This window comes from Ruditapes philippinarum, unplaced genomic scaffold (assembly GCF_026571515.1).
Source record: "Ruditapes philippinarum isolate M1 unplaced genomic scaffold, ASM2657151v2 ctg2505_1_1_1_1, whole genome shotgun sequence".
Lineage (NCBI taxonomy): Eukaryota > Metazoa > Mollusca > Bivalvia > Venerida > Veneridae > Ruditapes > Ruditapes philippinarum.
In genome coordinates this window covers 78248-93957 of record NW_026856265.1, presented here as the reverse complement: position 1 = coordinate 93957, position 15710 = coordinate 78248, and the positions used below count along the sequence as shown (strand labels likewise).

The 15710-nt window shown below is 31.8% G+C and overlaps 1 protein-coding gene across 5 annotated transcripts in view; it reads left to right on the top strand.

Annotated features, from left to right (window-relative positions):
• Positions 1–172: 172 nt before the first annotated feature.
• Positions 173–15710, top strand: part of LOC132746027 (uncharacterized) — a 35814-nt gene continuing 20276 nt past the window's right edge. The window contains exons 1-3 of one of the 5 annotated variants that reach the window (XM_060735074.1): positions 173–322; positions 12124–12278; positions 14178–14492. In XM_060735074.1, the coding sequence (XP_060591057.1) occupies positions 12200–12278; positions 14178–14492 (394 nt within the window). In that variant the 5' untranslated portion in view covers positions 173–322; positions 12124–12199. Of the gene's footprint in view, positions 323–9915; positions 10057–10644; positions 10798–10837; positions 10943–12123; positions 12279–14177; positions 14493–15376; positions 15689–15710 lie in introns of those variants that run through there. The other 4 variants (XM_060735073.1, XM_060735072.1, XM_060735076.1 and 1 more) reach the window with 4 other exon arrangements.

The following is a 15710-nucleotide window of genomic DNA, read 5'->3' as shown; positions in this document are numbered from 1 at the left end:
GTTCTTTCTCTTTTGTATCATAGGCAATTAATGAAAAAAACATGATCCCTGTTGTCGCAATATGATACCCCAGAAAAAAGTAACCAATTAAAAGAGCATTTGAATGTGACATTTCTATTGATATTTCTTTCTTAGTTGTCACAAAAAGTCATTCCCTCAAAAAAGTTAGCCAATAAATGGGCATGATGAGCTGGAGTGCGGGTGACTAATACCTGCACTTTATTTAATGAACTGTGCATTGTAACATGTATTAAATATTCCTGGGCTTATGTGAAATATAAAATATTTCTGGAATTGTGAATAAAGAGCAACAACAAAATAGGTTTGTTAATTGTATTTATGTAAAATATTTTGATAATAATTATAGAATTGATACATATTTATGTATTTGGGTCTGAAAATATTTTTGGAAAATTTCTCTTCCTGTGTAAAATATTTTTCGACTTAATGTTTTAAGTTTTTCTTAGCCTACTGATTGTACCAGGCATTGAGTCTCATATTGTGCTATTTTGTGTATTGGCAATAAAAATTGTCCCCTCCTCACAGAAAGGTCTGTTTCTGCTGCTGCTGATGTTTTGATGTAGAAGCGAGATTCTGACCTGTAGAACAAAAATGTATCCCAGAATTTAGTTTTTACACATCAAAATATTTTGACAAAAGTATTTCTTTACTTGCATAAAGTTTTTTTTGTTTTGTTTTTTGTACTTGGCTGGTGCAAAATATTACATTATATACTTGTAAGTTTATCTGAATAAATTTTATGAATGAAATATCTTCTTTAGAAAAAAATCGTCTTTAAAAAATACGGAATACCTTTTAAGGTCTGATAAACAAAAGAATATTTCAGGATAGGCAAATCAGCAATTTGATCAGATACAGTTACACGCATTCTCTGGGTTTTTGAAAAAACATTAAAATATTATGTCACAAGGTTGAATACCTTGTCTATTGTTAATAGAAACTATGACAGTGAGTTATAATTAGATATTTGACCGTAATCTGCATGGTCACATGGTACATTTTATTGTTTATAAATATTTTGCCCGTGGGGGGACGTTTGCAGAGCTTTGACATCAGACACTTGAAAGGTCTGAAGATAGTGGATCTGTTTAGGCAATATTCACTGCACTGAAAGAAATTATTGCAATTATAGTTGTTTTTATTTCTGTCTGAAAAATTGCTGTGAAAGGGTAACTCAGTGGATTCTATGAATGAGATCTGTAAGTTTTAATACTACATTATTTAGATTCTATTTAAATTATTAATTTTATTTTGATCTGAATGGAGGGGTATCCATTGCTGAGTGGTTAAGGTTGTTGACTTTAAACCGCTTGCCACTCACCTCTATGTATATGGGTGCAAATCCCAACAGGGAAAGAATTGTTCCGTGTGAGGAAGCTATTCTGTATTAGCTAATACAGTTTAACACCAGTGATTCTACTTAGGTTCTTGTTTAATGTGCCTGAAATACATGTAATGCTTTGAAAGGCACCTTGGGTGTTCCTCATCCAGTAAAGCTGGAAAATTGCCATATTACCTATACTGTCTGATGCATAAATCATGTTTGATGACAGTATAAAAAGATCATGTTTGATGACTGTATAAAGATCATGTTAGATGACTGTATAAAAAAGATCATGTTAGATGACAATATAAAGATCATGTTTGATGACAGTATATAAAGATCATGTTTGATGACTGTATAAATAGATCATATTTGATGACTGTATAAAAAGATCATGTTTGATGACTGTATAAATAGATCATGTTTGATGACTGTATACAGATCAAGTTTGATGACTGTATAAATAGATCAAGTTTGATGACTGTATAAATAGATCATGTTTGATGACTGTATAAATAGATCATGTTTGATGACTGTAAAAGATCATGTTTGATGACTGTATAAATAGATCATATTTGATGACTGTATAAAAAGATCAAGTTTGATGACTGTATAAATAGATCATGTTTGATGACTGTATAAATAGATCATGTTTGATGACTGTAAAAGATCATGTTTGATGACTGTATAAATAGATCATGTTTGATGACTGTATAAATAGATCATGTTTGATGACTGTATAAATAGATCAAGTTTGATGACTGTAAAAGGTCATGTTTGATGACTGTAAAAAGATCATGTTTGATGACTGTAAAAGATCATGTTTGATGATTGCATAAGATCATGTTTGATGATTGCATAAGATCATGTTTGATGACTGTAAAAAGATCATGTTTGATGACTGTATAAAAAGATCATGTTTGATGACAGTATAAAAAGATCATGTTTGATGACTGTATAAATAGATCATGTTTGATGACTGTAAAAAGGTCATGTTTGATGATTGCATAAGATCATGTTTGATGACTGTATAAATAGATCATGTTTGATGACTGTATAAATAGATCATGTTTGATGACTGTATAAATAAATCATGTTTGATGACTGTATAAATAGATCATGTTTGATGACTGTATAAATAGATCATGTTTGATTACTGTATAAAGATCATGTTAGATGACTGTATACAGATCAAGTTTGATGACTGTATAAATAGATCATGTTTGATGACTGTATAAATAGATCATGTTTGATGACTGTAAAAGATCATGTTTGATGACTGTATAAAAAGATCATGTTTGATGACTGCATAAGATCATGTTTGATGACTGTATAAATAGATCATGTTTGATGACTGTAAAAAGGTCATGTTTGATGACTGTATAAATAGATCATGTTTGATGACTGTAAAAAGGTCATGTTTGATGACTGTAAAAAGGTCATGTTTGATGACTGTATAAAGATCATGTTTGATGACTGTATAAATATCATGTTTGATCACTGTATGAAAAGATCATGTTTGATGACTGTAAAAATATCATGTTTGATCACTGTATGAAAAGATCATGTTTGATGACAGTATAAAAAGATCATGTTTGATGACTGTATAAATAGATCATGTTTGATGACTGTAAAAAGGTCATGTTTGATGATTGCATAAGATCATGTTTGATGACTGTATAAATAGATCATGTTTGATGACTGTATAAATAGATCATGTTTGATGACTGTATAAATAAATCATGTTTGATGACTGTATAAATAGATCATGTTTGATGACTGTATAAATAGATCATGTTTGATTACTGTATAAAGATCATGTTAGATGACTGTATACAGATCAAGTTTGATGACTGTATAAATAGATCATGTTTGATGACTGTATAAATAGATCATGTTTGATGACTGTAAAAGATCATGTTTGATGACTGTATAAAAAGATCATGTTTGATGACTGCATAAGATCATGTTTGATGACTGTATAAATAGATCATGTTTGATGACTGTAAAAAGGTCATGTTTGATGACTGTATAAATAGATCATGTTTGATGACTGTAAAAAGGTCATGTTTGATGACTGTAAAAAGGTCATGTTTGATGACTGTATAAATAGATCATGTTTGATGACTGTATAAAGATCATGTTTGATGACTGTATAAATATCATGTTTGATCACTGTATGAAAAGATCATGTTTGATGACTGTATAAAAAGGTCATGTTTGATGACTGTATAAATAGATCATGTTTGATGACTGTATAAATAGATCATGTTTGATGACTGTATAAAAAGATCTTGTTTGATGACTGTAAAAAGGTCATGTTTGATGATGGTAAAAGGTCATGTTTGATGACTGTATAAATAGATCATGTTTGATGACTGTATAAAGATCATGTTTGATGGCAGTATAAATAGATCATGTTTGATGACTGTTAAAAGGTCATGTTTGATGACTGTATAAATAGATCATGTTTGATGACTGTATAAAGATCATGTTTGATGACTGTATAAATAGATCATGTTTGATGACTGTATAAATAGATCATGTTTGATGACTGTATAAAAAGATCTTGTTTGATGACTGTAAAAAGGTCATGTTTGATGATGGTAAAAGGTCATGTTTGATGACTGTATAAATAGATCATGTTTGATGACTGTATAAAGATCATGTTTGATGGCAGTATAAATAGATCATGTTTGATGACTATAAAAAGATCATGTTTGATGACTGTATAAAGATCATGTTTGATGACTGTAAAAAGATCATGTTTGATGACTGTAAAAAAATCATATTTGATGACTGTATAAAAAGATCATGTTTGATGACTGTATAAAGATCATGTTTGATGACTGTATAAAAATCATGTTTGATGACTGTATAAAAAGATCATGTTTGATGACTGTAAAAATATCATGTTTGATCACTGTATGAAAAGATCATGTTTGATGACTGTATAAAAAGGTCATGTTTGATGACTGTATAAATAGATCATGTTTGATGACTGTATAAATAGATCATGTTTGATGACTGTATAAATAGATCATGTTTGATGACTGTATAAATAGATCATGTTTGATGACTGTATAAATAGATCATGTTTGATGACTGTATAAATAGATCATGTTTGATGACTGTATAAATAGATCATGTTTGATGACTGTAAAAAGGTCATGTTTGATGATGGTAAAAAGATCATGTTTGATCACTGTATGAAAAGATCATGTTTGATGACTGTAAAAATATCATGTTTGATGACTGTATAAATAGATCATGTTTGATGACTGTATAAAAAGATCATGTTTGATGATTGTATAAATAGATCATGTTTGATGACTGTATAAATAGATCATGTTTGATGACTGTATAAAGATCATGTTTGATGACTGTAAAAAGATCATGTTTGATGACTGTAAAAAGATCATGTTTGATGACTGTATAAAAAGATCATGTTTGATGACTGTATAAAAAGATCATGTTTGATGACTGTAAAAAGATCATGTTTGATGACTGTATAAATAGATAATGTTTGATGACTGTAAAAATATCATGTTTGATGGCAGTATAAATAGATCATGTTTGATGTAATAAAAAATGGATCATGTTTGATGTAATTAAAAATATAGATCATGTTTGATGGCAGTTTAAATAGATGATGTTTGATGTATAAAAAATAGATCATGTATGAATTATAGCACACTCTTCAGCAAAATGACAATGATACTTAATTTAATTAAGTCCCCACCACCTCATCATGTAAGCTTAAAACTTGGACACAGTTTTCACTCTATGAAATTTCATTAATTATTCTAACTTATTGAGGCTTTTTGATTGTATCTTGATTAAAGATGCACAGTAAACTACAATTTATCATGTTTATAAACAAACAAATAAACCTTAATTGCTTTTCTCACAAGGTGTTAAAAAATGTGTCCCTGATTGTTATAATTGAATTAAAAAGCAAGTCAACTGCATTTTTGTGTTCAGTAAAAAAAGTTTGACTTTCACTCTATTTTTGCCGAGGATTAAACCAGAGGTCAGGGTGGAGAGTTATATTAAAATGATGGACTTTTGCTGGGTCTTTGACGATAATAAAGGTGTAAGATGTATAATCGACAATGTTACAAAAGGCATTTAAAATTTAACACTATTAAACTTTAGACCACAGCTGTTTTCTCTCGGCCAATCAGAGAAGTTTAAAAGTGTTTGATATATCCCACACATCACAGTAAAGTGTTTGATATAACTATCATGTTTGTATTCAACTGAAAGGAAAAATCCGTTATCTGCACGCTTTTATGCGGGGAAGTTTTCTATGTAATACATATAGTGAAGTAAAAAGTGTAATTCCTCTCTTAAAAAAACATAGTCCTTTGACCAATGTATTTCGTCATTTCACCATTTTACAAGAATATGTACTGTATTTGTTAGTAAGAAAAAAAAACAAGCAATAATGAAATGAAATGCGTTTATCAATCTATAATGAAATGAAATGCGTTTATCAATCTATATAAATCTATATCTAAATTTTACGACCGCTTTTGTTTAAGACGATGGTGCTAATATTTTCAGGCACTGTGATTTCAATAATCTCACCATGAATTATGCCCGGCTCACTCTTAATAGTAGACACTGTAGATGTACTTTGGGGAGAGGGGATAACACTCGTGGGGAAAGGGGTGGAATTTCGGAACGGTGACTGGGCTGCTGTTGCAACGCTTAGGAAATGTTATGCTTTAAGGCTTCAGAGGGACGTTTGTAATTTTTTTTTCAGTTCATGAATGAGATAAAAAAGCCAGTGCAGGGTGTATATAAAGCATACAGTAAATAAACTAATCTATCCGTCAAGTAAAATATTTTCAATTTCAGCCAGACAACCAACAAATATCCTGCTCCCTAGGGTTGTTTAAGCAATAAGAAAAACTTAATGAAAATTACCTGCCCATTTCTCCAACGAGCCACTTTCTTGATAAGCAGCCATCGCCCATTATTTCTGTCGGTAAGCGCTTATAATTCAAGCGCTGTGTAATATGGTGTTACGTCATTAAATCGTTTAAATGAGGAATCAACAGGAATCACAAAAATCCTGAGTTGATTTACGCTCAATTGAAATTGTAATGTATCACATTCAGAAATGTTAAATTCTTCCCAATTTTCTTCTGATAGAATTTATTTAGGAATGTGAAATATATTATTCATAAGATTGCGTATTCAGTAACTTATGAAAAAACACGAACTATGCCATTTTCTCGTGCAATTGTTTTCCTACAATAAGGCCAAATAGATTGAATAACATATATTTGGATATCCCTATGAAATTGTCGAAGAAAAAGGTTGTTTTCGCATATTTAATCTTCACCTTAAACAAAGAAAACTATCTGTGGTCTAAGTCAGATAGATCGCTCGTACCAGTTGGATGTGAGATTTATCAACTCGCTTCGCTCGTTGATAAATCTCACATCCAACTGGTACTCATGATCTATCCTATACTTATCATATTTTTGACACAAATATCCTATATTTCGGGCATATTATGGCATGTCCGGGACATTATGACATGTCCAGGACATTATGGCATGTAATATGCATGCTCCTCTAAACTTAGATGAATACTCTTCAGAAAGGAGGTTCTGCATTAGTTTATAATCTAATACCTGAATATTAACAGAATTTTTGTGATTTTTTTTTTTTTTGTACACCCATAAGATCTGACATCTGATGTGATGGAAATTATTCAGGGACGTCCGGGACATTATGGCATAAATACATGTTTTTTGTTTGTTTGTTTTAATCAATAATCAGCAGAAGAGGGAAGTTGATAATTGTGTAAAACCTTGTTTGGGCTCAGATATGATCTGAACTTTTATCAAAAGTTTTCATCAAACCTGTGGTATTATGTCAATTCAGTGGTGTTAATTACATCCCTTAATTATTAGGTGCGTTAATGGTGAAATTAATGTTGTATAGCTCCTTTGAGGTACTGTGGACATTGTATATTAAGGTAGTTTAAGTTGGTCTAAATGGCGTTTTTGAAACAAGATAGGATTATGGGATGTGAAAGGTAAAATTTTCAGGTTTGTTTTTTATCCAAAAGTAATTTTGGTCACGCATTCATTTATCTTGTCATCATTCTATTGCGAAGCAGTCAAGTCATATATGATTTTGAATAAGACACGTTGTTGACTGCGGAATAATTAATAGCTTTACTTTGCAAGTCGTCAATAAAAATACAAGTACATAAAAAACATTCACATACATCAGCTTTACACTTCAGGACCTATTTTAAATTTCTTACTTAAATTGTTGCAAAATCTTTTTTACTATAGACAGACCATGTTTTATTACATGCTTTTCGGTGGTTTATAGAAATATATCAGTGATATAAAACTGGTAATTTCACTGTTTGAAACAGTGAAATTACCACTTTGATAATTTCACTGTTTTGAATTTAAGCCCCTTACGTTGTTTCAGTGAAATACCAGCGTGCACAGTACTGGGTACCAACTTAATGACGTGACGTCGTAAATGACGTCACGTTGTATTATTATTTAGCGCGCTTTTCATTCAGTATTAGGTTTAATGTCTTTTTAAAACGTTTCTGTGCATGTAATAAAAAGAAAATTTGTTTAGTTTAGTGTAAGATCGAAATATATTTCACCTTGTGAACACCAAAAGTTCATATTTCACTCGTGGCTGCGCCACTCGTGAAATATACCTTTTGGTGCTCACTCGGTGAAATATATTCCGATCTTACACTGAACTAAACAAATATCCTCTATTTCTTATCTCCGTATACAAATAATCGACAGTGCGACTGTCTGATTTCATGTTACGAGGGTAGTTTACTGAGACGTAATATCCTGGAACCAGGCTAAAATCAAACAGATGTAAGTAAACATGTTGTCTTAGCATAAAGGGAAACTCTGAGTTTGCATTTGGAAAAACGCATCAGTTGTATTGCATTGTCATGAAACGCCTGAATTTTTCAATCTATCCATTTGTTTACTAATGTTCAAGTTCGTTTTGAAGAAATATCGAAATGTATATATCTTTTATAGTTTTACGTTTTTCTTTTGAGATGATTTAGATAATGCTGTGCAGTGTGCAGTCATAAATAGTTCTGGCTTCAGAAAACTTAAATAGCCGCCTTTTATAAAAGTACAGCGAGTTTGCATGCATGTTTTTTTTTAAGTTTGGTTAGTTTTGGTAATTCCAATAATGCTTATCAAAAGTTTATATATGGTTTTATCGATATATATTGATCATGCGTGATTGTAAATAATCTAATGACAAAGATTTTGAAAAAATAACTTTTCAGAAATACGATATTGGTCGATGTTAGATTTTTTTGGCGGGAAAGCAATTTACAGTACGACTTTACCTTCATACATAGATTTAAAACATGTGAAATATGTGTAATTATTCTAATCCATCTACCCACACAGTTTACTGCTGATATAGATAAAAAATGTCAAGGCTGTAAATGCGGTTAAATGCACAATTAACTGAACCTGACGTACTTATTGTGTATGTTCAGGAATTTTACAATAATTTTGATCTGTTTTTACAGCTGTGTATTATACTTCCTATTGAACCATGAAATTTAAGGTGTGTTTAAGTAAAACAAAATTAAAAATATAGACTTTTAATAAACTTTAATAGAATAAGGAAATTTTAAAAATGAAAATCAATCTTGATATCAATTAGTAATTTAATAGGTACGCGATTATGCATTGCTTAATATTTAAAAGCCGTGATCAGTGTGGCCGCAGGTAATTTGAATAAATTTTGCATTGCTTTTTCAAAGATATAGTATTCATAGTGTAGAAACAATGTGTTACTGTATCATTTACTGCGAGCATTATGCAATTTAATGTGTATATGGGTCATTGTGGGAACAAGTTCCTCGTAGTTCTGATCGCTGTATCATATATTGCGAGCTTATAAAATTCAATTTTTACATCAGTTTTTGCGATCACTCAAAGAAGATCGATGTATTTCGACACACTGGTATTAGGAATTCATTAAAGAATATATCTTCACTGTGTGCTGAGTAACGTTTGAATTCCTTAATATATACTTCAATAGGAGTAAACCTGTTACTGCACTTAAGTGACGGATACAAATTCATATTTGAGCCGCGTCACGACAAAACCAACATAATGTGTTTGCGACCAGCATGGATCCAGACCAGCCTGCGCATCCGCGCAGTCTGATCAGGATCCATGCTGTTTGCTTACAAACCCTATAACAAGTAGGAAAACTGATAGCGAACAGCATGGATCCTGATCAGACTGCGCGGATGCGCAGGCTGGTCTGGATCCATGCTGGTCGCAAACCCATTATGTTGGTTTTGTCGTGACACGGCTCATTTCATTTTCAACAGGAATAAAATTGAAAAAAAAATTGAAATCTGTAAGTGTGTGACCTTGGAATTTTAAAGTATTAAAAAAATCTTCCTCATAGTGCTTTAATTATTGAACATCAGGCAAATGATAAAATGTCCTGTGGTTGATATGGATAATTAAAGACCACTTAAACTTGTCGTTTTGAGGTAATGTTATCATTATTTTGGGTACTTAAAGTTTGAGGGATATTATTATGTGTAACAGTTAAGTTTGAATTGCTGTAGTGTTAAAATCATATGTTATATATATATAAAAAAAGCCATTTATTCCAGGTAAAAAAGGGATTAAACTTGTTGATAATTTAAAGTAAGATTTAAGAATTATTTTTCATTTTTGGCACAGATTTCAATTGTACTCTTTAGATATATTCAGAATTATTTGAAGAATTCAACTTCGTTTGATGACAATTTTATTGTTATTATATTTGCAAAAAAAAAAGTCTTTTGCAGAATTATGCCCCTTGTTTTCTTTTGCTTATACATGTATACGAAATTAGTGAAACATGCTGGCTGCAGATAGCTCTTAAATTTTAACAAGGTTTTTCCAATAAATGTTTCTTGGTGGGATTAGGACTGGTGGGTTAAAGCTAACTGTGGGCGACTCCTCTCAAGTTGAAACAATATTAAATGCTTTTCTTTAAGTTTTCCTTAAGAAAAAAAAAACAACCTTGTTTTAATCTGCTTGAAATTTATAATCAGCGTCAATCAAAATATTACTTCACTTCACACAGATTAAGTAATTGATAATACAGTTCATACCGCAAGATAGTAGATTATCATCGTAGGTTTATCTCAACATTTCGTCAGGAAATTAAACCACTTACATGGAGTTTTATAATGACACACTCTTAAATTGTAACGAAATTTTTTCTTACAATTATTCCAAGAAATATGACATCTTAAAAAAATTAGATTACATTGATTGGCTAAGAAAAAACACACAAAAGAAACGTGCGATTAAAGTGATAAAAATGTAACTAAATGGAATATTAATTTTCATAATAAAATTATGATGATAAATTGCTGAGTCAGCTGGAGTTTTAATTAGGTACGATGGAATTTAGATTTTGTCCAATATAGTGTTGTTTTTAATTGAGTTAGACAAGATAAATTTAGCATGGACATAAAAAAAATGGAAATTCAAATGTTTTAAAATATTGAGTAAGGTATTAAGGACAGGAAATTCTGCTTTCGTGAGTAAAATTGACTGAATTAAATATTGAAAAGTTTTAATTTTTCATCAAAATTGTATTTTACTATGTTAATTATGGTGATAGTTATACATAATTTTATATCATTTTTATAATTTTATATAATTATATTTGTTATAATCATATTAATCAAATCAATATTTTGATGATTATGAATTATGATTGTCTTTAAAGTTAGAGTAAAAGAATGATGATTATATAGTCAGGGTTTTGTACTTTTTCATAACATAATTATAACAAATGGGGTGCCAATGGCCAAGTGGCCCGTAGACTAAGGTTGTTGACTTTAAACCATTTACCCCTCACCGCTGTAGGTTCAAATCCCAACAGGGACTTTGGATTTCCTTCAGTTGAGGAAGCTATCCTGAGCTAGGTTATGGAACATCAGTGGTTCTACACAGGTTTCAGTTCAGCTGAGCTGGAATGTCGCCATTATGACCTATATTGTGTGGGTGTTTCGTAAAACCCAATAAAACAAACAAACAAATAATTGTGAATTTTTACTGGTTAACCTGGCTCCTAATTGGCTCCTAATTATGGTTCTGGCTTATGACTGAATATGTAAATTTTGACTTGTGTACATAAGTGGCCCCAAATAGATATTATAGGGAACTCCGCAGATGTGGGATTTTCCCAGTTTATTCCCTGATAACCACAAACTTTTACCATTATTTAAGGGTCACAGGTGCACTACTGGCCACAATAGATAGTCAACCTGTTGCATTTATTTTTCGATTAGCTTTGGGGAAAAAAACCCAAAATATTCTTTATTATGGATTAAGTCTTTTGGCTTAAGGTTCAGACTAATATGAATGAATATGTGAATTTTGACAAGTAAATCTGGCATATAATTAAGTTATGTTCCAGCTCATGACTGAAATTTATAATACTACAGCCAACAACCTTAACTTAACCATAACCTGCTGGATCTGAAAGGGATATTAAGCTTTTCACAGCACCTTCAGTATGTATTTATTAGTAAATTCGGTCTGATATACCTTAACTGAACAGACTTACTCGGAATAAAAAATATTTGGAGTTTTATCAGCTAATATGGAGGGCAACAAACAAAAAAAAGCAGCTTCCAAAAAAAAATGGCTGACTTCCGGATAACAACATCTACTATTGTGTATTACCTTTTTCTCTTTCTTTTTACATTTCAGAAGCTCAGCTGACTTTGTGTATAAAGATATGGTTTGGTTCCAATTACAGTGACATTTCATCAGTTTAGTGTACAGAATGGGTTACAGCTTACACTGGAGATGGCTGATTCAGCTCTACTATTTTACCATGTGTTCCTCATTATTTTTTTCTGAGAGTAAGTGACAGTTATTCAAAGTTTTCATTGTCAGAGATTCATAATATTTAAAAAATCAGTCACTGGAGTATCAAAATGTAAAAATCATAATTTTATCAAATTTAGCATTGATTTTAGGTTATTTAGATTTAGTCCTTTGAGTGTAAAATATTACCTTCAATATTAATAATCTTTGTGACAATAGATTTAGACATTGACTTTAAAGTCATTTGTCTCATGGCAATGTTACAGTAATAATTTGGTTGTCACTTGCTGAGAAACTGCAGGTGATTGCTGGTTAGTTATCCAGGAAAGCTGGTATTAAGTTATCTACGAAAGCTGGTTAGTTATCCAGAAAAGCTGGTTAGTTATCCAGGAAAGCTGGTTAGTTATCCAGAAAAGCTGGTTAATTATCCAGAAAAGCTGGTTAGTTATCCAGGAAAGCTGGTACATAGTTATCCAGGAAAGCTGGTTAGTTATCCAGAAAAGCTGGTTAGTTATCCAGAAAAGCTGGTTAGTTATTCAGGAAAGCAGGTTAGTTATCCAGAAAAAACAGGTTATTTATCCAGAAAAGCTGGTTAGTTATCCAGAAAAGCAGGTTAGTTATCCAGGAAATCTGGTTAGTTATCCAGAAAAGCTGGTTCTTATCCAGAAAAGCTGGTTACTTATCCAGAAAAGCTGGTATTTAGTTATCCACAAAAGCTGGTTAGTTATCCAGAAAAGCTGGTTAGTTATCAAGAAAAGCAGGTTAGTTATCCAGAAAAGCTGGTTAGTTATCCAGAAAAACAGGTTATTTATCCAGGAAAGCTGGTTAGTTATCCAGAAAAGCAGGTTAGTTATTCAGGAAGCTGGTAAGGTTGATCCATTGCCAGGATTTGATAAAAAAAATATGTTAGAATTTAGCATAAAAACCAGAAAAAAAAAGAGACATTAAGAGAGAGACATAAAATTTCGTATGGCCAACCTGTATATCTAAATATCTTTTTTGGTACAAACCTCATCTTGTGCAATTTTATGTCAAAATTGTGCAGTTCACATAATTTTTTTTTTTCTGTTCACATAATTTTGTTGTAATGCAATTTCCAATCCTTGAAATAACATAGTACATAACTTAGCAGCATGGGGTATTTTCACCCAGATAAAGCTTTAGTGTCAGTAAAAATGCTTCTCTAGTTGGGATCTTTTTTAAGCTATTTATTTTATTGACACCTTGAATGATCGTCTTCTATTTCAATTGGGTTAAAGTCATTGACACTGTACACAGAATCAACTCCCTTCATATACTGAATCCAAAATTTATAGCACATTACAAAATTCTCTTAATTTCTACAATTTTTACAGCTTTTAGTGCCAATATTTTCCCCACAAAACTTTGGTAATTGTACAAATCACAGTCTTGATTTTAAAATAAATGTACAAAACTATGATTCTAAGCTTAAGTGATAGGATAAATGTGAATGAGTTTGTGCTATTATGGCAGGATAAATGTGAATGAGTTTGTGCTATTATGGCAGGATAAATGTGAATGAGTTTGTGCTATTATGGCCCTTCTTTCTGAAAGTGATGATTATTTAACCCTTTTCCTGCTTAAAATCTTTAATGGACTTGTCTATCTTTCAATCTGGATAAAACCATTCATCATTTTTAGGGAAAATTTCAAAATATGTAATGACTGAATAGCAAACAAGTGCAGACCATAATCTGGGATACTAAAAAAAGTAACACATTAAAATGTGCAGCCTATCTTGGTCTACACTGGTAGCAGGCTCAGTTTGCAGGCCAAGGGTCTAATGTATTGACTGTCACAGAATATGGCCATCTTTAAATGGACAGGTAAAAAGTGTACATGTATTTGCTACATTTCTTGTTATTTGTAGAACTGTTTCAAGTGTTCAGTTAGAAAAATGTATATTTTTACAGTAATTTCTTCAGAAGATAGCCGGGAACCAGACATTCAAATGTTTCCAACAGACCCAGCAGTTTGTATTTCGTCAAATGTCACCTTTAGGTGTAACAGTTCTTTGGGTTCAAAGAATGAAATTTCGATAATGACAGGAAAACAAAGATTCAGAAAAATGAATGATGTTAATAAAAATGGAAAACAGTCTGTTGAATTTACATTGTATAATGTCAGTAGATCTGACAATGGTCTACTTGTGTGTTGTACACTTGGCGACGCTTGTAACACATCAAAAGAAGTTGTGACAATGTTAAATGTACGAAATGTACTTTACTGTAAGTTATATTACCCATGTATATATTTATGTAATATGTTAACATAGAAATAAATGTTTGTTTCTTAACCTTTTCCCTCATATAGATGTGTTTTGACTGCTTTTTGCCCCCCCTCCCCCTTTTTGAGGCTTCAAACAGTGAAATATGCCCTATTAAGGCCCCAAAACACTGTTTTTCGTTAGAAAAATGTTGTTAATAAAGTGACCACTTTTTCGACACCAACCCCATCAAAATGGTACATCAGGGGGTTGCCTGAAGGGGGATGTGCCCCCTTTTGTTTTGGGGGTTTGAAGGGGGCAGTAGTCCCCCTCATCGCCAAGAAAATTTTTGACATGTGACAGACTAAAAATGGCCTCAGGTTAATCTTAGGGTAACTAGTAACCAATGCTGAAAGTCCTTTCTTCTATCTCAATTGGTTGAGAAGTTGCAGCACTTTGAAATCCGTTTTGATGGGAAAAAAAAAACTGCAAAATAGTGATTTTTCGCCATTTTGAAACGTCCCCCCATTTGCCATGGTAACAGGAAGGTTACAGAGGGTATGGTCCAGTCAACCTTTGTGCCAAGTTTCATCAGTATTGAAGTTTTTTTCATAGTTTCATAGCAGTTTGAACTTGTAAAAGGAGGCTTTTCAATGAAAACGGCCATATTTCACAATATACTCATGGGGTAAAAGGTTAATGTTGCTTTCCAAAATGAAAGGGTCCGGAACAAATGTTAACAGAAAGTTATTAAAACCAAGAAAAATTATAATCTGATTAAAAGACCAAGATAGAAAAGAGAGGGAAAAAAGGCCAATGGCTAGACATCAGAAACAAACAATTGTTTTTGTATTGCCCCAACTTATACTCGTAGATCTATATAGCATTCAAATTTTCTTATTACAGGCAACTATGAGGGCAAACTTGACCCAACTGACCCCCAAAAGTGCACCACCCAGAATGCCACCTTCACCTGCACATTGCAAAGCACTCCAATCTCTAGCCATTCCATAGGTTTCGCTGTAAAAAATTCCAGTACTAATACGTTGTATGTGCCTGTTGCTGAAGACCGGGTAACCATGACGAACCAAACTGTATCCATGTTTACACTTTACAATGTTACCACTAAAACTTGGGTAAAGTGCCTTTACTGGGAAACATTTGGAATTATTAACGATAAAGAGATGCTTGGTGATGTGTCAACTATTACCGTTTACCGTAAGCATAAAAAATGTTAATA